Source organism: Pristiophorus japonicus, chromosome 11, assembly GCF_044704955.1.
Source record: "Pristiophorus japonicus isolate sPriJap1 chromosome 11, sPriJap1.hap1, whole genome shotgun sequence".
In the NCBI taxonomy this organism is placed as follows: Eukaryota; Metazoa; Chordata; class Chondrichthyes; family Pristiophoridae; genus Pristiophorus; species Pristiophorus japonicus.
Window position 1 is genome coordinate 167,045,961 of NC_091987.1, and position 22,061 is coordinate 167,068,021.

Consider the following 22,061-nt stretch of genomic DNA (forward strand, 5'->3'; position numbering starts at 1 on the left):
GAATCTTTTACATCTCGAACTTTCCAGTTCTGACGAAGGGTCACAGACCTGAAATGTTAATTCTGTTTCTCTGCACAGATGTTGCCTGATCCTCTGAGATTTCCAACATTTTCTGTTTTTCTGTCAAGTGTTACGTTTAGAATAACTCCACAAGACTGTACAACTTCAGCTCAAACTGTTGTGACCTTGGTCTCTTTATTGTGACTCAAGAGTGAGGAAGCAGCATGGTAGACTTCCTTTTATATCCGCTTGCCCTGGGTGTGCAGGTGACCCTTGGGTCTCCCACAGGTGCACCCCCTGGTGGCAAGCCTTACACATTGGTAGTGTTTACATACATAATATCATTCCCTCCCCACAAAGTCTTATGTACTAGTTATTTATAAGTTGAGGCCATCCGGGGCTCTGTGTTCCCGGGTTGATCGCCTGAGTTGAAGTTCTGGCATGGGTGAGTCGGTCGGATCATTGCTGGACCGCGCGGCTGGTCTGATCGGACTGTCGGGCATGGTGGGTTCATCCTCGTGGTTAACAGCGAGATCGATTGTGTTAATGGGTTGCTGGGGGCCAGGTCCTTTCCAGTAGTTCCTGGTTATCTGTAGTTCGCAGTTTGGTCTGGTCGAAATGCTTTCTGCATTTGCCCATTATATGGTTTCACAACAAACACTCCATTTTCAACACAAACACTCCATTCCCCTCTTTGGCTAATATGGTGCCAGTAGCCCACCTGGGGCCATGATCATTATCAACATCATTTATTCTAATGTCGCATGGAGGAGCTGGATGACCATGTTGTGTTCTCTGCTGATAGCATACGGAAGGCCCAGTTCTGAGTGATTCAGCCCGGTGACTGCGTAGCACCCGGGATAGCCGGATCTGTGGGGAGTCTACCGTGACACGTGTGGTGTTTGGCTTTATGATTTGGGCTGCCCGCTCTGGACTATTGTCACTGACTCTAAGGTCCAGCAAACCAAGGTATGGCTTTGAGACTTTCAGTAGTGGCGGGAGGCCGCATGGTCCCCGTGGATCCTGGGTCATGGTATGGAGGCCCTGGACCACCAACTGTGTGTAGCCTCCCTGTCTTTCTTTGTAACGTTGCAGGGTTGCCCCACAGGTGCCAATCTGATGGGATGAGCATTTTTGTCTTTGCAACGGATAAGCTGCAATATCCCATCTAGCGGTTAACGTGGGATCCTGGCTGGTCTAGGTCCTAGTCTGGGGAGCCGTTACGGTTGACCCCTCGCTTTCTACTACTTCCATAACAACGAGCTGGTCTACGGGCTGCGCCATTTCCACCCCGGTGGTGGGAAACAGGAGCCAACTGAAGACATCAGCGCCTTGGCCCGTGGTGGATCATGTTACAGTGCACAGACAATGTTAGACCTATTCGAGACAAAGCATTGATAATATAGCCTCTGCTCTCCAAAAACTGTGGGATGGGCAGCTTGTCTGACTCGAGCAAATATTGGGACACACTTTGGTACGTCTTTTTTGTCCCGTGAACGCAGGCTACAGCCTTGGTTAACTTATTGGATACATGTACAACCAGTTGGGGCTCGCCCGCTACTTTGGCTTGTTGTAAGGTACCCCCGACCCCATATGATAATACATCATTTGCCACGAATGGGCGCTCACATGGGTTACACAGTGCAAACAACTTATTGGAACATAGTGGCTTCCTGGCCTTCTCAGCGGCCGCCCCTTTACCTTTGCCCCAAGCCCTATCGTCTTCCTTGCTGGGCAACACATGCCTCTGTCTTGTTACGGCAACATCCTGTGGTCTGGACACTCCCTCGTCCCATTGTCTGGACGCACTTTCGTCCCGTGGTCTGGACGCTCTCTCGTCCCATGGTCTGGACGCTCTCTCGTCCCATGGTCTGCACGCTCTCTCGTCCCATTGTCTGGACGCTCTCTCGTCCTGTGGTCTGGCTGCTCTCTCGTCCCATGGTCTGGACGCTCTCTCGTCCTGTGGTCTGGACGCTCTCTCGTCCCATTGTCTGGACGCACTTTCGTCCCGTTGTCTGGATGCTCTCTCGTTCCATGGTCTGGACGCTCTCTCGTCCTGTGGTCTGGATGCACTTTCGTCCCATGGTCTGGATGCTCTCTCATTCCATGGTCTGGATGCTCTCTCGTCCTGTGGTCTGGATGCACTTTCGTCCCGTGGTCTGGATGCTCTCTCGTTCCATGGTCTGGACGCTCTCTTGTCCTGTGGTCTGGATGCACTTTCGTCCCATGGTCTGGACGCTCTCTCGTCCTGTGGTCTGGATGCACTTTCGTCCCATGGTCTGGACGCTCTCTCGTCCCGTGGTCTGGATGCACTTTCGTCCCATGGCCTGGATGCACTTTCGTCCCGTGGTCTGGACGCACTCTCGTCCCGTGGTCTGGACGCTCTCTCGTCCGTGTCCGTGATGCCAACTACTGCAATCTTCCTCTGGCGATTTTGCCTCTGGCATCAGGAAAATGCATTTGGATCGTTTCGGCCAGAGTCCCACTCTGCTTGGTTGACCTGGAGCCTTTTCCATCGTCGCAAAGAGGTCGTCGGCTTTGGGTGGTGGTTACCGCGTCTGTACCGCTGCTCGGTTGATCTTTACCTCCTCGTGATCGTGGTGAGCGGCCTGGGCCTAGGGGATCTGCAAATGGATCTGCACTTCGATGCCTGGTTCAGCTGAAGGTGGGGGTTTGCTCAGCCTTTGAGCAAGGAAGACATCGTTCACCGGGGAAGATACACAGATATCTTCCCAGTTCCATCGAATCTCCCCCATCCACCTTCTGCCAAGCAGCATTGGCCCATCACCTGAAATAATCCACAGTGGTAAATCGTGCACCGCTCTCTCATGAGATGCTCTTATGTCCGCACTACCAATAACTGGTATCAGTTCCTTGGTGTAGGTGCGCAGCTTTGCCTGTATCGGGATCAGTTTGGGTCGTTGTGCTCTGTCGCCTCACAGCCTCTTGAATGCCTTCTGACTCATAATTGATTGACTCGCCCCCGTGTCCCATTCCATGGAGACTGGCATGCCATTAAGTTTAACTTTTAACATTATCGGAGGGCTTTTGGTGGTGAAGGTGTATATCCCATACACTTCCTCTTCATCCTCAGGTTGAGTTGCCTCTCCTGCTCATTCAACGTGGTCCGCGCCGGATCGGTCATCTTCTGCCAACTCTGCAACGCGGTGAGTCGCAGCGCGTTTGCACATTCGCTGGAGGTGCCCCATTGTTCCACAGCCCTTGCACACATAGTGCTTGAATCGACATTAATGGACCCGATGATTACCCCTGCAGCGCCAACATGGTGCTAATGAATTCACATTCAGGCCCCATGGCGGGCTTTGAGTCATCCTAGGTCTGGCCTGCTGAAGGCGTTATTTTATGCACAGTACTTGCCGGTGAGTTCCAATGTTACAATGATATCTGTTTAGTGTTATTGTTCGTGGACATAAAAACCTGGGCTATCGTGATGGCCTTGCTTAGATCTAGGGATTCGGCAGACAGCAATTTGCGAAGAATGACCTCGTAGCCGATTCCAAGCACGAAAAAGGCCTGCAATACTTCCCCCAAAAATCCAGCAAATACGCACGGTCCCGCAAGGCGTCTTAGGTCGGCAACATAGCTCGACATGTCCTGGCCCTTGGAGCGATGGTGCATAGAAAAGCGATACCTGGCCATCAAGATGCTCTCCTTCGGCTTGAGGTGTTGCCGAACCAGCGTGCACAACTCTGCATATGTCACCTCCATTGGTTTCGTCGGTGCTAGCAGATTTTTGATGAGGCCATATATCGTGGGCCCACAAACGGTGAGCAGAATCGCCCTGCGCTTGACTGCGATTTCTTCCTTTTCCAACTCGTTGGCCATGAAGTATTGGTCAAATCGCTCAACGAAGGCTTCCCAATCATCACTCTCAACAAATCTCTCAAGAATATCAACGGCAGCCATAACTGTGTGAAAGTTTATGATCTGTTACTCGTCGCCAATTGTTACGTTTAGAAAAACTCCACAAGACTGTACATCTTCAGCTCAAACTGTTGTGACCTTGGTGTCTTTATTGTGACTCCAGAGTGAGGAAGCAGCATGGTAGACTGCCTTTTATAACTGCTTGCCCGGGTTGTGCAGGTGACTCTTGGGTCTCCCACAGGTGCGCTCCCTGGTGGCAAGTCTTACACATTGGTAGTGTTTACATACATAACATCAAGCACCCTGCAAGGTTGGCAGTGACTGTGGGGGGTCCCATATCTCGACAGTCTATGTATGACCCCTTACCTGAAATTCAGCCCGCCATGGAGAGTGCAGCAACTTCAAGATGATCAGCATCGATACTCCAGTGCCAGAGGGCCTTCACACAGAGCGGACCATGCCTCCAATCACCAAGAGGATGCCTTCAATATCAACATGCGGGAGGATTGGATGGAAAGAGTAGTTCACAGGACTTCACTGCTCTATTGATGGGCAGAGCTCACTCCCACATGCACACAGCACTGGATAAGCAGGTGAGGTGCTGAGCGCCATGTTGAGTGTAGGTCTCGGGGAGGGTACCATCTCTCAGATTGCCCAGTCTGGTTCAAATGACAGTAGACACAGGGACGGAGCTAGGGTTGAAGAATTGGGAGTGGGTCATAGTTCATAGTTTGGCCGACTTGGAACAGCATGACCACATCAATGTCTGCCATACGCATCAGACTCAAAACACCAACATGAATGCAAGTGGTAAGTAGATAAATCATTTGCAGTCAATTCTGACCGAGTCCTGGCATACATGATTGGTCGACATCAATGTGATTGGGAGGTTGTTAAAAACCGTCGCCCCACGACCCCCATGCAGCCCGCACAAGCTTCGTCACAGTGGCCATGACCATGAAGCCAATGCAACAACAGACATGGCTCATGGAAAGAGAGCCCCAGGTTAAACTCTGCATGAGGGGTTACGGGCTAAGGATTATGGTGACCCTGACTGGTAAATACCCAAAATACCTCCAACCTCTCACTTCCCAACTGCCCTGAACTGCTCCGAGCCGATTTCCCATTTTATACATGTGAACAGTGCATTCCCCATGGGAAAACAATGGAATAGGTTGCTTACGCTGTAGATAATACCCATCCACACAATCCCATACCCATCCACACAGTCCCATACCCATCCACACAATCCCATACCCATCCACACAATCCCATACCCATCCACACAATCCCATACCCATCCACACAATCCCATACCCACCCCATACCCGTCCATACAGTCCCATACCCGTCCATACAGTCCCATACCCACCCCATACCCGTCCATACAATCCCATACCCGTCCATACAATCCCATACCCGTCCATACAATCCCATACCTGTCCATACAGTCCCATACCCATCCATATAGTCCCATACCCACCCCATACCTATCCATACAATCCCATACAGTCCCATAGCCGTCCATGTTGTGTGCGAGAATGTGTGTTCATGCCTGGATTTATGTGTGTATACACGTGCTTGCATGCTGTATGAATATACGAACATAAGAACATAAGAATTAGGAGCAGGAGTAGGTCTTTCAGTCCCTCGAGCCTGCTCCGCCATTCAATGAGATTATGGCTGATCTTCTACCTCAACTCCACTTTCCTGCACTATCTCCATATCCCTTGATTCCATTAATATCCAAAAGTCTATCGCTCTCTGCCTTGAATATACTCAAAGACTGAGCCTCCACAGCCCTCTGGGGTAGATAATTCCAAAGATTCACCACCCTCTCAGTGAAGAAATTCCCTTCATCTCGGTCCTAAATGGCCGACCCCTTATTCTGAGACTGTGACCCCTGGTTCTAGACTCCCCGGGGGAAACATCCTCCCTGCATCTACCCTGTCAAACCCCGCAAGAACTTTGTATGTTTCAATGAGATCAGCTCTCATTCTTCTAAACTCTAGAGAATATAAGCCTAGTCTACTCAATCTCTCCTCATAGGACAATCTCCCATCCCAGAAATCTGGTGAAACTTGGTTGCACTCCCTCTATGGCAAGTATATCCTTCCTTAGTAATGAGACCAAAACCGTACACAATACACCAGGTGTGGTCTCACCAGGGCCGTATATAATTGCATTAAGACATCTTTACTCTTATACTCAAATCCTCTTGTAATAAAGGCCAACATAGCATTTGCTTTCTTAATGCTGTACCTGCATGTTAGCTTTCAGTGATTCGTGTACAAGGACACCCAGGTCCCTATCTCTCGCCATTTAACAAATACTCTGCTTTTCTATTTTTCCTACCAAAGTGGATATCTTCACATTTCTCCACATTATATTCCATTTGCTATATTCGTGCCCATTCGCTTAGCTTGCCTATATCCCCTTGAAGTCTCTTTGCATCCTTCTCACAACTTACATACCTACCTAGCTTTGCATCATCAGCAAACTTGGATATATTACATTTGGTCCCCTCATTCAAATCATTGATATAAATTGTGAATAGCTGGGGCCCAAGCACTGATGCTTGTGGCAGCCCACTAGTTACAGCCTGCTTACCAGAAAATGACACATTTCATAGAATCATAGAAATTTACAGCATGGAAGGAGGTCATTTCGGCCCACCATGTCTGCGCCGGCCGACAAAGAGCTATCCAGCTTATTCCCACTTTCCATCTCTTGGTCCATAGCCCTGTAGGTTATAGCGCTTCAAGTGCACATCCAAGTACTTTTTAAATGTGGTGAGGGTTTCTGCCTCTACCACCCTTTCAGGCAGTGAGTTCCAGACCCTCACCACCCTCTGGGTGAAAACATTCCCCTAAAATCCCCTCTAACCCTCCTACCAATTACTTTAAATCTGTGCCCCCTGGACCTTTTGACCTCTATGCTAAGGGAAATAGGTCTGTCCTATCCACTCTATATAGGCCGCTCATAATTTTATACAACTCAATAAGGTCTCCCCTCAGCCTCCTCTATTCCAATAAAAACAAAGCCAACATCTCCAATCTTTCCTCATAGCTAAAATTTTCCAGTCCAGGCAACATCCTCGTAAATTTCCTTGGCACCCGCCTCCAGCACAATCACATCTTTCCTGTAATGTGGTGACCAAAACTGGACACAGTATTCCAGCTGTGGCCTAACTAGTGGTTTTTACAGTTCAAGCATAGTCTCCCTGCTCTTGTATTCTATGCCTCGACTAATAAAGGCAAGTATTCCGTATGCCTTCTTAACCACCTTATCTATCTGGCCTGCTACTTTCCGGGATCTGTGGACATGCACTCCAAGGTCCCTTTGTTCCTCTACACTTCTCAGTATCCTACCATTTAATGTGTATCCTCTCGTCTTGTTAGCCCTCCCCAAATGCATTACCTCACACTTCTCCAGATTGAATTCCATTTGCCACTGTTCTGCCCACCTGACCAGTTCATTGATTTCTTCTTCATTATAAACCACACAGCCAATTTTAGTATCATCTGCAAACTTCTTAATCATATATAGAAACATAGAAACATAGAAAATAGTGCAGGAGTAGGCCATTCGGCCCTTCGAGCCTGCACCACCAGTCAATAAGATCATGGCTGATCATTCCCTCAGTACCCCTTTCCTGCTTTCTCTCCATACCCCTTGATCCCTTTAGCCGTAACTCCCTCTTGAATATATCCAATCAACTGGCATCAACAACTCTCTGCAGTAGGGAATTCCACAGGTTAACAACTCTCTGAGTGAAAAAGTTTCTCCTCATCTCAATCCTAAATGGCTTACCCCTTTATCCTAAGACTGTGTCCCCTGGTTCTGGACTTTCCCATCATCGGGAATATTTCTTCCCGCATCTAACCTGTCCAGTCCCGTCAGAATCTTGTAAGTTTCTATAAGATCCCCTCTCATCCTTCTAAACTCCAGTGTATAAAGGCCCAGTTGATCCAGTCTTTGCTCATATGTCAGTCCCGCCATCCCGGGAATCAGTCTGGTGAACCTTCGCTGCACTCCCTCAATAGCAAGAACATCCTTCCTCAGATTAGGAGACTAAAATTGAACACAATATTCCAGTTACCCACTACATTCAAGTCTAAATCATTGATATATACCACAAAAGCAAGGAACCCAGTACTGAGCCCTGCGGAACCCCATTGGAAACAGCCTTCCAGTCACAAAAATACCTATCAGCCATTACCCTTTGCTTCCTGCCTCTGAGCCAATTTTGAATCCAACTTGCCCATTGCCCTGAATCCCATGGGCTTTTATTTTTCTGACCAGTCTGCCATGTGGGACCTTATCAAAAGCATTGCTAAAATCCATATACATTACATCATACGCACTGCCCTCATCGACCCTCCTTGTTACCTCCTCAAAAAATTCAATCAAGTTAGTCAGACACGGCCTTCCCTTAATAAATCCATGCTGACTGTCCCTGATTAATCCGTGTCTTTCTAAATCAAGATTTATCCTGTCCCTCAGAATTTTTTCCAAAGATTTTCCCACCACCAAGGTTAGGCTGACCTTTACTCGGTCTTTCCCTTTCTCCCTTTTTAAACAAAGGTACCACGTTAGCACCAAACCTGTAGCCAGAGAGGATTGAAGAATGAAGGTCAGAACCTCTGCTATTTCCTCTTTTGCTTCTCTTAACAGCCTGGGATACATTTCATCCGGGTCTGAGGATTTATCCACTTTCAAAGCTGCTAAACCCCTTAATACTTCCTCTCTCACTATGTTTTCATCCAATATTTCAGATTCTTCCTTCCTGATTGCAATGTCTGCATTGCCTCTCTCTTTTGTGAAAACAGACGCAAAGCATTCATTGAGAATCATACCCACATCTTCCGCCTCCACACACGTCTCTAATAGGCCCTACTCTTTCTTTAGTTATCCTCTTGCTCTTAATGTATTTAAAGAACATCTTTGGGTTTTCCTTGATTTTACTTGCCACAATTGTTTTCATGCCCTCTCTTGCTTTCATTACAGTCCTTTTTAATTGCACTCTTGCACTCTCTATACTCCTCTAGAGTTTCTGCATCATTGAGCCCTCGGTATCTGTCATAAGCCTCCCTTTTCTTCTTTATCCTGCCTGTATGTCCCTTGACATCCAGAGGACTCTAGATTTGTTAGTCACACCCTTTTTCTTTAAGGGAACATACTTGCTCTGAACCTTTAGGATCTCCTCTTTGAATGCCTCCCACTATTCCGACACTGATTTACCTTCAAGTAGCTGTTTCCAGTCCAGTATGGCCAAATCACCTCTTAGCTTAGCAAATTTGGTTTTGCCCCAATTGAGAAACTTTATTCCTGGTCTATCTTTGTCCTTTTCCATAACTATCCTAAATCTAATTGAATTATGATCACTAGCATCTAAATGCTCTCCCACTGATACACCTTCCACCTGCCCAGCTTCATTCTCTAAAACTAAGTCTCGAACTGCCCCCTCCTTTGTTGGGCTTGCTACATACTGGCTAAAAAAGTTCTCCTGAATGCATTTTAGGAATTCTGCACCTTCTATACCTTGCACACTAATTTTATCCCAATTAGAACACAAGAACATAAGAAATAGGAGCAGGAGTAAGACATTTGACCCCTCGAGCCTGCTCCACCATTCAATGAGATCATGGCCGATCTGATCATGGACTAAGCTCCACTTCCCTGCCCGCTCCCCATAAGCCTTTACTCCCTTATCACTCAAAAACCTGTCTACCTCAATGACCCAGCCTCCACAGCTCTCTGGGGCAGAGAATTCCACAGATTTACAACCCTCTGAGAGAAGAAATTTCTCCTCATCTCAGTTTTAAATGGGTGACTACTTATTCTAAGACTATGTCCCCTAGTTTTAGTTTCCCCTATGAGTGGACATATCCTCTCTGCATCCACCTTGTTGAGCCCCCTCATTATCTTATACATTTCAATAAGATCACCTCTCATTCTTCTGAACTCCAATGAGAATTAGGTTAGTTGAAATCGCCTACTATTACTGACTTATAGTTTTTGCACTGCTCAGAAATGTGTTACTCCTACCTCCTTTATTCCTAGTCTGTGTTTTCTGCCCATTAACCAATCCTCAATTCATGCTAGTATATTATCCGCAATCCCATGAGCCCTAATTTTGTTCAATAACCTCTTGTGTGGCACCTTATCGAATGCCTTCTGAAAATCCAAATACACCACATCCACTGGGTCTCCCTTATCTATTTTGCTAGTTACAACCTTAAAAATACTCTAACAGATTTGTCAAACATGATTTCTCTTTCATAAATCCGTGTTGACTCTGCCCAATCCTATTATTATTTTCTAAGTGCCCTGTTACCACGTCCTTAATAATAGATTCTAGCATTTTCTCTACTACTGATGCCAGGCTAACTGGTCTGTAGTTCCCCGTTTTCTCTCCCTCCTTTCTTAAATAGCAGGGTTACATTTGATAGCTTCCAATCTGCGAGAACCGTTCTAGAATCTATGGAATTTCAGAAGATGACAACCAAAGCATCCAAAATCTCTATAGCCGCCTCGTTCAAAACCCTAGGATGTAGGTCATCAGGTCCAGAGGATTTATCGGCTTTCAGTCCCATTAATTTCCCCAGTACTATGTGTGTGCACGTGCTTGTATATTATGTGTGTGTCTGTGTGCATGCATACCTTTGGCTGTTTGTAAGTTTGTGTGTGATTGCACATGGGTCTGCACCTGTCTGTGTTTGTACATTTTCCTATCTATGTGTCTGTGTGAAGCGCCTGTGTGTGGATGTTTCTGAGAGAGTAGCAGACATACAATCTCCTTAGCCATGCCAGCAGACTATGGATATTACGATGCAGCCCCTCCAATAGCACAACTCAAAATCCGTTGCTGCTTCAGCGATTTGATGCAAGTAAGAGCAGGAACGGGAGTTTGAAAAAATGCTTGGTGTCTTTTTAAGGAGTTCGAAACTGTAGTTTACACGGGTTTCACCAATGCCTTAGGAGTGGATTTCCTGGAGTTAAATGTGTCACTCACAGCACGGGAAAAATGTAATGGCTGGGGATACTGTGAATAGTCTCATTGTATCACTATACCATTAGCTAAACCCAGAAAAATGTTCCTCAATGTCCTGCACACATTGGGATTAAGTGTCATGTCAGGTGTATTGTTCAAACAACCATCACTATGGAAACAATGGCAACAAACACACAGCTAAAACAGGCGGCCCTGTTCTCATCGCCCACTTACATTCAGCTTCCTCAAACACAACACTCGACTGGATCCAATGCACACAGCAAAGGGTCCCATTAAATACAATGCCATAGCTCTGTGTGATACAACAGCATTGTCCCCTCACACATTCTCGCGGGAGACCCCCTCTCACATTCCCGCGGGAGACCCCTCACACATTCCCCGGGGGGGACCCCCCTCACACATTCTCGCGGGAGACCCCCTCTCACATTCCCGGGGGAGACCCCTCACACATTCCCCGGGGGGGACCCCCCTCACAAATTTCCGCGGGAGACCCCCTCTCACATTCCCCGCAGGAGACCCCCCCTCACACATTCCCCGGGGGGGGGAACCCCCCTCACACATTCCCTGGAGACCCCTCTCCCAGAGACCCCTCTCCCACATTCCCTGGAGATCCCTCTCACACATTCCCTGGAGACCTCTCTCCCACAGGGAGACCCCTCTCCCACATTCCCTGGAGACCCCTCTCACACATTCCCTGGAGATCCCTCTCCCACAGGGAGACCCCTCTCCCACATTCCTTGGAGATCCCTTTCCCACAGGGAGACCCCTCTCCCACATTCCCTGGAGATCCCTTTCCCACAGGGAGACCCCACTCCCACATTCCCTGGAGACCTCTCTCCCACAGGGAGACCCCACTCCCACATTCATGGAGACCTCTCTCCCACAGAGAGACCCCTCTCCCACATTCCTTGGAGACCCCTCTCACACATTCCCTGGAGATCCCTCTCCCACAGGGAGACCCCACTCCCACATTCCCTGGAGACCCCTCTCCCACAGGGAGACCCCTCGCACACATCCACTGTTGAATCGCTCACCTGTCTGGTGTGGAGAGATATTTCTGTTTCTGGAATTTCTTCTCCAGGCCCATGAGCTGCAACTCGGTGAAAATGGTGCGGCATCTCCGAGGCTTTTTTAGCCGAGGAACGGCCTGGTCGCTTTCGCACTCACTGCCGGCGGGGGTAATGCTGTCGAGAGCTGCTGGATCGGTCCGACTGGCGGCCGGGGCTGGAGACAGCAAGTGCGGGATCCTGGCATTGAGAGCTGGAGAGAGCTGAGTCACTGACAGCAGTGGGTACAGGCTCAGGGGTGGCCCTGCAGAAAGACACAGGCATTGAACTTAACCAGAGCAAGGCACAAAGACCATTCTGTGTAACACTCCCCCTTATACTGCGCACACACAGGGCTCACCCCCACCCCGGGGGCCACTGGACAGTGAGAACACACAGCCCTTACAGGCTGCAGCTTTCCGGAAATATTAGCAAACCTTGCGGGAGTGGTGTACCTCGCGGCGTGCGGCATTGCGGAGACTTTCTCTTGCAACATTCAGCTCTAAAACTTCTTGAGGTGTACCGTGCTGGACGGAGGAGCTGGTAACGGCAGGGCAAGGGCAACAGAGTATTTGGGACCGGAGTAAACCACAACTTGTATTGCTATAGCCCTGTAACGTAGTAAAACTTCCTGGAATTTAGAAGGATGAGAGGGGATCTCATAGAAACATATAAAATTCTGATGGGATTGAACAGGTTAGATGCAGGAAGAATGTTCCCGATGTTGGGAAAGTCCAGAACCAGGCATCACAGTCTAAAGATAAGGGGTAAGCCATATAGGACTGAGATGAGGAGAAACTTCTTCACTCAGAGAATTGTGAACATAGAAACATAGAACACATAGAAAATAGGTGCAGGAGTAGGCCATTCGGCCCTTCTAGCCTGCACCGCCATTCAATGAGTTCATGGCTGAACATGCAACTTCAGTACCCCATTCCTGCTTTCTCACCATACCCCTTGATTCCCCTAGTAGTAAGGACTTCATCTAACTCCTTTTTGAATATATTTAGTGAATTGGCCTCGACAACTTTCTGTGGTAGAGAATTCACAGGTTCACCACTCTCTGGGTGAAGAAATTCCTCCTCATCTCGGTCCTAAATGGCTTCCCCCTTATCCTTAGACTGTGTCCCCTGGTTCTGGACTTCCCCAACATTGGGAACATTCTTCCTGCATCTAACCTGTCTAACCCCGTCAGAATTTTAAACGTTTCTATGAGGTCCCCTCTCATTCTTCTGAACTCCAGTGAATACAAGCCCAGTTGATCCAGTCTTTCTTGATATGTCAGTCCCGCCATCCCGGGAATCAGTCTAGTGAACCTTCGCTGCACTCCCTCAATAGCAAGAATGTCCTTCCTCAGGTTAGGAGACCAAAACTGTACACAATACTCCAGGTGTGGCCTCACCAAAGCCCTGTACAATTGTAGCAACACCTCCCTGCCCTTGTACTCAAATCCCCTCGCTATGAAGGCCAACATGCCATTTGCTTTCTTAACCGCCTGCTGTACCTGCATGCCAACCTTCAATGACTGATGTACCATGACACCCAGGTTTCTTTGCACCTGCCCTTTTCCTAATCTGTCACCATTCAGATAATAAGTCTGTCTCTCTGTTTTTACCACCAAAGTGGATAACCTCACATTTATCCACATTATACTTCATCTGCCATGCATTTGCCCACTCACCTAACCTATCCAAGTCGCTCTGCAGCCTCATAGAATCCTCCTTGCAGCTCACACTGCCACCCAACTTAGTGTCATCCGCAAATTTGGAGATACTACATTTAATCCCCTCGTCTAAATCATTAATGTACAGTGTAAACAGCTGGGGCCCCAGCACAGAACCTTGCGGTACCCCACTAGTCACTGCCTGCCATTCTGAAAAGTCCCCATTTACTCCTACTCTTTGCTTCCTGTCTGACAACCAGTTCTCAATTCATGTCAGCACACTACCCCCAATCCCATGTGCTTTAACTTTGCACATTAATCTCTTGTGTGGGAACTTGTCGAAAGCCTTCTGAAAGTCCAAATATACCACATCAACTGGTTCTCCCTTGTCCACTCTACTCAAAAAATTCCAGAAGATTTGTCAAGCATGATTTCCCTTTCACAAATCCATGCTGACTTGGACCTATCATATTACCTCTTTCCAAATGCACTGCGATGACATCCTTAATAATTGATTCCATCATTTTACCCACTACCGATGTCAGGCTGACCGGTCTGTAATTCCCTGTTTTCTCTCTCCCTCCTTTTTTAAAAAGTGGGGTTACATTGGCTACCCTCCACTCCATAGGAACTGATCCAGAGTCAATGGAATGTTGGAAAATGACTGTCAATGCATCCACTATTTCCAAGGCCACCTCCTTAAGTACTCTGGGATGCAGTCCATCAGGCCCTGGGGATTTATCGGCCTTCAATCCCATCAATTTCCCCAACACAATTTCCCGACTAATAAGGATTTCCCTCAGTTCCTCCTCCTTACTAGACTCTCCGACCCCTTTTATATCCGGAAGGTTGTTTGTGTCCTCCTCAGTGAATACCGAACCAAAGTACTTGTTCAATTGGTCCGCCATTTCTTTGTTCCCCGTTATGACTTCCCCTGATTCTGACTGCAGGGGACCTACGTTTGTCTTTACTAACCTTTTTCTCTTTACATATCTATAGAAACTTTTGCAATCCGTCTTAATGTTCCCTGCAAGCTTCTTCTCGTACTCCATTTTCCCTGCCCTAATCAAACCCTTTGTCCTCCTCTGCTGAGTTCAAAATTTCTCCCAGTCCCCGGGTTCTCTGCTATTTCTGGCCAATTTGTATGCCACTTCCTTGGCTTTAATGCTATCCCTGATTTCCCTTGATAGCCACGGTTGAGCCACCTTCCCTTTTTTATTTTTACGACAGACAGGAATGTACAATTGTTGTAGTTCATCCATGCGGTCTCTAAATGTCTGCCATTGCCCATCCACAGTCAACCCCTTCAGTATCATTCGCCAATCTATCCTAGCCAATTCACGCCTCATACCTTCAAAGTTACCCTTCTTTAAGTTCTGGACCATGGTCTCTGAATTTACTGTTTCATTCTCCATCCTAATGCAGAATTCCACCATATTATGGTCACTCTTCCCCAAGGGGCCTCGCACAACGAGATTGCTAATTAATCCTCTCTCATTACACAACACCCAGTCTAAGATGGCCTCCCCCCCTAGTTGATTCCTCGACATATTGGTCTAAAAAACCATCCCTTATGCACTCCAGGAAATCCTCCTCTACCGTATTGCTTCCAGTTTGGTTAACCCAATCTATGTGCATATTAAAGTCACCCATTATAACTGCTGCACCTTTATTGCACGCACCCCTAATTTCATGTTTGATGCCCTCCCCAACATCACTACTACTGTTTGGAGGTCTGTACACAACTCCCACTAACGTTTTTTGTCCTTTGGTATTCTGCAGCTCTACCCATATAGATTCCACATCATCCAAGCTAATGTCCTTCCGAACTATTGCTTTAATTTGCTCCTTAACCAGCAATGCTACCCCACCTCCTTTTCCTTTTATTCTATCTTTCCTGAATGTTGAATACCCCTGGATGTTGAGTTCCCAGCCCTGATCATCCTGGAGCCACGTCTCCGTAATCCCAATCACATCATATTTGTTAACATCTATTTGCACAGTTAATTCATCCACTTTATTGCGGATACTCCTTGCATTAAGACACAAAGCCTTCAGGCTTGTTCTTTTAACACCCTTTGTCCTTTTAGAATTTTGCTGTACAGTGGCCCTTTTTGTTCTTTGCCTTGGGTTTCTCTGCCCTCCACTTTTCCTCATCTCCTTTCTGTCTTTTGCTTTTGCCTCCTTTTTGTTTCCCTCTGTCTCCCTGCATTGGTTCCCATCCCCCTGCCATATCAGTTTAAATCCTCCCCAACAGCACTAGCAAACACTCCCCCTAGGACATTGGTTCCGGTCCTGCCCAGGTGCAGACCGTCCGGTTTGTACTGGTCCCACCTCCCCCAGAACCGGTTCCAATGCCCCAAGAATTTGAATCCCTCCCTGTTGCACCACTGCTCAAGCCACGTATTCATCTGCGCTATCCTGCGATTCCTACTCTGACTATCACGTGGCACTGGTAGCAATCCCGAGATTACTACTTTTGAGGTCCTACTTTTTAATTTAGCTCCTGTGGTATTCCCTGCCGCAGAAAGTTGTTGAGGTCAGTTCGTTGGATATATTCAAAAGGGAGTTAGATGTGGCCCTTGCGGCTAAAGGGATCAAGAGTATGGAGAGAAAGCAGGAAAGGGGTACTGAGGTGAATGATCAGCCATAATCTTATTGAATGGTGGTGCAGGCTCGAAGGGCTGAATGGCCTACTCCTGCACCTATGTTTCTATGTTTCTATGTCCCAAGATGCTTCACAAGAACGTTAAAAAAAACAAAGTTTGACACCTAGCCATAAGTAGAAATTAGGGCAGATGACCAAAAGCTTGGTCAAAGAGGGAGGTTTTAAGGAGCATCTTAAAGGAGGAAAGAGAGGTAGAGAGGTGGAGAGGTTTAGGGAGGGAGTTTCAGAGCTTGGGGCCCAGGCAACAGAAGGCACGGCCACCAATGGTTGAACGATTATAATCAGGGATGCACAACAGGCCAGAATTAGAGGAGTGCAGACATTTCGGTGGGTTGTGGGGCTGCAGGAAATTAAAGAGATAAAGAGGGGCGAGGCCATGGAGGGATTGGAAAACAAGAATGATAATTTTGAAATTGAGGTGTTGCTGGACTGGGAGCCAATGTAGGTCAGTGAGCACAGGGGGTGATGGGTGAGCGGGACTTGGTGTGAGTTAGGATACAGGCATGTGAGTTTTGGATCACCTCTAGTTTAGGTAGGGCAGAATGCAAGAGACCAGCCAGGAGTGCGTTGGAGTAGTCAAGTAACAACGGATGAGGGTTTCAGCAGCAGCTGAGCTGAGGCAAGGGCCGAGACGGGCAATGTTATGGAGGTGGAAATAGTGATGGCACTGATATGTGGTCACAAGCTCATCTCTCAGAAAGAGAGAGGGGAAAATTGAATTAAGAAAGGAAAAGATAATAATTAAAAAATTGAAATTTGAAATTTTGGGATTCAAAAATTTAAATTGTTCCTTTTCTGGGCGGGGGTATTTGATTGGCATTGCATTAACAATTATAATATCATTAAAAAGATACTCACATTGTTAAGTTCCAGCCCTAACTTTCTGTGGCAAATTTAAAAGGAAATGAAGGTGCAAATCCAACAAGTTTCAGAAGAATGTTAAGGCCTTGGAGAGGGCACAGAGAAGTTTGCTGGAATGGAATAAGGGACGAGAGACTTCAGTTATGTACACAGATTGGGGAAGCTGGCATTTTTCTCCTTGAAGCAGAGAAAGCTAACGGGGAGCTTTAATAGAGGTGTTCAAAATGATGAAGGATTTTGATAGAGAAAGTAGAGGGGAACTTCCTTTGGCAAGTGGGTCGGTAACCAGAGGTCATAAATCTAAAATGATTGGCAAATTAACTCGAGGAGAAATAAAGAGAACTATTTTCACACAGAGGGTTACGATGATTTGGAACACTACCTGAAAGGAATCAGATTCCATAGGAACTTTCAAAAGGCAATTGGACATGCACATGCAGGGTTATGGGTAAAAGCTGGGGTCTGAGACTAAATTGAACAGCCCTTTCAAAGAGCCGGCACAGGCTCACTGGGACAAATGGCCTCCTTCTGTGCTGTAAGATGCTATGATTCTATAAGTTCATAAAAATACCGGTGAGGTTGAGGGTCAGATGCTATTGTATAAAGCAGATGGCCGAGCGATGTAAATTGACCAGCAAGTTCTGAAGGTTCACAACTCCCGGCACATCTCTAATCCCGGACCAGCTTGTCGATTGTGCATTCATTACGGAGTGATTTGTTAACATACTGATATTTTTTCAGCGAGATTTGGCTCATTGAGTCAGTGGGACTGGAACTGTGAGGGAGATGCCAGGAGCGGATTCCCGGTGAGTTCTGACACGGGAACTGTTTGATAGCGAGCCCAAGTCTTAATGTCAGAACAGATAAACTGATTTGATGAAAATGTTCAAAACCAATTGTGTAAAAACGAGTTTATGGAACTAACCGGCCTGAACTCAGTATTCCACCCTCAGTAAACGCTGATGCACAACTCATGTATCACTAAATATATTCAAAAAGGAGTTAGCAATTCATTAAATATATTCAAAAAGGAGTTAGATGTAGTCCTTACTACGAGGGGGATCAAGGGGTATGGCAAGAAAGCAGGAATGGGGTACTGAGTTGCATGTTCAGTCATGAACTCATTGAATGGCGGTGCAGGCTCGAAGGGCCGAATGGCCTACTCCTGCACCTATTTTCTATGTTTCTATGTTTCTACGAGCTGTGTTTCTATGAGCTGTGTTTCTACCCACTGAACCCCAACACAAGCCACCCCCACCCTCCCAAACCTGCCCCACAGTCTGAGAGAGGCCACATCACATTGAGAGCCGACTGGTGTGTGACATTCACTCACTCGCCCCTCTGGCCCCGGGATAACCCCCGGGACAATCCCGACAGGGAAGTGCCGCGCTCTTGGGCTGTATCGCCGGCAGCTCTGCCTTGCGCCCCGAGTAACGCCTCCACCCAGCGCTACATGGGAGCGCTCTTGGCCCCAGCGGGTGGCAGAAAATGATCAGCTTGTGAAATTGCAGATGGAGTTGACAGCACGGAGACGCATGTGCGAGATAACATGCACCTTTAATATAAAGAGGAGCTCAGTGAACATGGCCTTCCTGCAGTCTGCTCTCGGATTTCCCCTTGCTATGTTACTCTGGCTGGAGGGAGCCCCTCAGCTCAGTGCCCTGCTCTGCCCCTTTCAATCCCAGCTCTCTGCTTTTCCCCAATACCACCAGTTCCCAAGTCAATGTGCGGATCTCTGTCTGCACCACCTCCGGAACCCCCCCCCACATCTCCATCCCATTGGTTTTAGTGTTGCCTTGAACTGCCTCTCCCAATCGTTTCATCTTGCTAGGTCCCTGTGTAAAAGCAAACTTCCGCGGATGCTGGAATCCGAAATAAAAGCACACAATGTTGGAAATCTCAGCGGGTCAGGCAGCATCTGTGGAGAGACACCATTCTGACGAAGGGTCATCGACCTGAAACATTAACTCTGTTTCTCTCCACAGATGCTGCCTGATCCGCTGAGTATTTCTGTTTTTATTGCGTCCTTTTATAATCTTCACAATTCACCAAACCCCTCCCAGGTTAGTGCCGTCTGCAGATGTGATGCGCCCCCCAAGTTTCCTGATCCAGGGAGATGTTCCAAGTTTGCTCCCGGCAAAGGCCTTGACAAACCGGGGCAGGTATCCTGCTAAATATTCCAGCCATCCGCACACCCAATAGTTACTGCAGGTTCATGGGAACCAGTATGAATCCACCACTGTATGTTCCTATACCCCGGCTCCAGACCCTTTCTGCACATTATGTCTGATCCCCAGGGGTCATGTCTGGCTCAGGGTCATCCACATCTCCTCCCCTGGGGAGAATGGGCTGGGATGTGTTTCTCCTAAACACAACTCTCCATCTCTTCTGCCCACCACATTACCACATTGTAACATAGAAACATAGAAAATAGGTGCAGGAGTAGGCCATTCGGCCCTTCGAGCCTGCACCACCATTCAATAAGATCATGGCTGATCATTCCCTCAGTACCCCTTTCCCGCTTTCTCTCCATACCACTTGATCCCTTTAGCTGTAAGGGCCATATCTAACTCCCTTTTGAATATGTCCAACGAACTGGTCTCAACAACTCTCTGCGGCAGGGAATTCCACATGTTCACAACTCTCTGAGTGAAGAAGTTTCTCCTCATCTCAGTCCTAAATGGCCTACCCTTTATCCTTAGACTGTGACCCCTGGTTCTGGACTTCCCAACATCGGGAACATTCTTCCTGCATCTAACCTGTCCAGTCCCGTCAGAATTTTATAGGTTTCTATGACATTCCCTCTCAGTCTTCTAAATTCCAGTGAATTTGTCAAGATTTTCGAAACCGCAGCTCTGGCAAAACATCTCAATTCTTTTGGGTTTCTGACTGAGTTCCCAGCTCCATTTAACGAGTATTACACGGGAGCAGAATCTTCAGCAGCTTCCCGGAGATCACCGGGCCACTGCTGTTTCTGCAGCCCGGGTCCCGGGTCCGCTGGAAATGTTGTCCTATGAGGATGGTCTGTTGCTGGTTCACTCCCATATCAGAGACACCTGCTGGTACTGCAAACAACAATACCTTGCATTTACGTAGCACCTTCAGTAAAAACGTCCCAAGTCACTTCACAGGAGCGCTATTGGACAAAGATTGTCACTGAGCCAGGACAGGTGAACACGAGCCTGGTCAAACAGGTAGGTTTTAAGGAAAGTCTTGGAAGGAGGTGGGGAGGTTTAGGGAGGGCCTGGGCAGCACAGCCAGTGGTGGAGCGATTATAATCGGGATGTTCAAGAGGCCAGAATGAGGTCCAGCTTGCTGACACTCAACAGCTGCAATTTAGCTTCTGGTCCAGTTTGATGACAATGTGGCCTCAGGCGGTTTATTCAGTAAATGAGCGAGTGAGCAGGTCGATTGCCAAAAGGCAGCGAGTTCACTGATCGCACACTTTGCACTGCAAATACTCATGTTACAGATTCACAGATCACTCGCACTTCTGGGAGAGCCGGTGAACGGTGGGGAATCTCTGCTTCCTGACCACCAAGTGGGGCAAGGCATGGCCCGAGGTTGCACTGGGGAAGTACACAGCAGGAATCCCCGGTCCGCTCCCCGGGCTGGGCCGAGCCAAATGTTGCAGCCAAGTGGCGACTGGGATGTCACAATTGGCCTCGGAGTTTGTGGGTTAGAGGTGGCCGAAAATCAGTCAGCGTTTGAGAATATCAGGCCAGGGCAAGTTCAGGCTGGACTGTGATGGCTCCCACAGTTGAATAGCCTGTTGACACACAGGGTTGAAATTGCACTGTGATCCCAAAGTCTCCCATTGATGTTAGAGCTGGTGAGCGGCGGAATGCCCATGGATAATCGCTCTGCCCGCTGTCTCAGCTTCTACCCCAGAAACAGAACCGAACCAGTGTGAATGTAGTCAGTGCCCTGACAACACAACCAGAGCCATGGCAATGTACCCAGGGCCATGACAACGTACCCAGGACCATGGCAACACACCCTGATCCATGGCAACGTACCCAAGGCCCTAATAACGTACCCAGGTCCATGGCAACATACCCAGGACTCTGACAACGTACCCAGGACCATGGCAATGTACCTGGGCCATGGCAACGTACCCAGGGCCATGGCAACACACTCAGATCCATGGCAACACACCCAGGGCCCTGACAACACAATCAGATCCATGGCAACGTGCCCAGGGCCATGGCAACGTACCCAGAGCCCTTACAACCTACACAGGGCCCTGGCAATGTACTCAGGGCCATGGCAACACACCCAGAGCCATGGCAACGCACCCAGGGCCCTGACAACGCACCCAGCAAAAACCTGGGTCGTGTGATGACTGGACTAGTGCACATCCCAGAGGAGGATTTGGTGCTTAGAGTCAGCCAGTGTTAGAAGTACTTTCAAACAATCTCAGGCAGTAGTGATGAATTTGGGAGTGCATGCTGCCCATCATGTACTTTAATGGCTGGAGAATGATGGGCAGCGCCCGCTCGAATCTCTGTAACCTCCTCCAACCCTACAACCCTCCGAGATCTCCGCACTCCTCCAATTCTGGCCTCTTGAGCATACCCGATGTTGATCCCTCCACCATCGGTGGCCGTGCCTTCAGCTGCCTGGGCCCCAAGCTCTGGAACTCCCTCCCCAAACCTCTCTGCCTCTCTTTCCTCCTTCAGGACGCTCCTTAAAACCTACCTCTTTGACCAAGCTTTTGGTCAGCTGCCGTAATATCTTCTTTTGTGGCTCAGTGTTAATTTTTTTTTGATAACGCACCTGTGAAGCGCCTTGGGTCGTTTTACTACGTTAAAGGCGCTATATAAATACAGGTTGTTGTTGTTGAATTCCTGACACAGGCAAATGGTGATGAGGCTTCTCACCTGTACTGTAGACTTTAAAAAAAAAACAATGGGGCAC

At 48.0% G+C, this 22,061-nt stretch overlaps 1 protein-coding gene across 1 annotated transcript in view; it reads right to left on the reverse strand.

The window, feature by feature from the left end:
• Positions 1 to 22,061, reverse strand: part of barx2 (BARX homeobox 2) — a 44,857-nt gene that overhangs the window by 12,300 nt on the left and 10,496 nt on the right. The window contains exon 2 of the mRNA XM_070893092.1: positions 11,938 to 12,214. Coding sequence (XP_070749193.1) covers positions 11,938 to 12,214 — 277 coding nt within the window. The remainder of the gene's footprint in view (positions 1 to 11,937; positions 12,215 to 22,061) is intronic.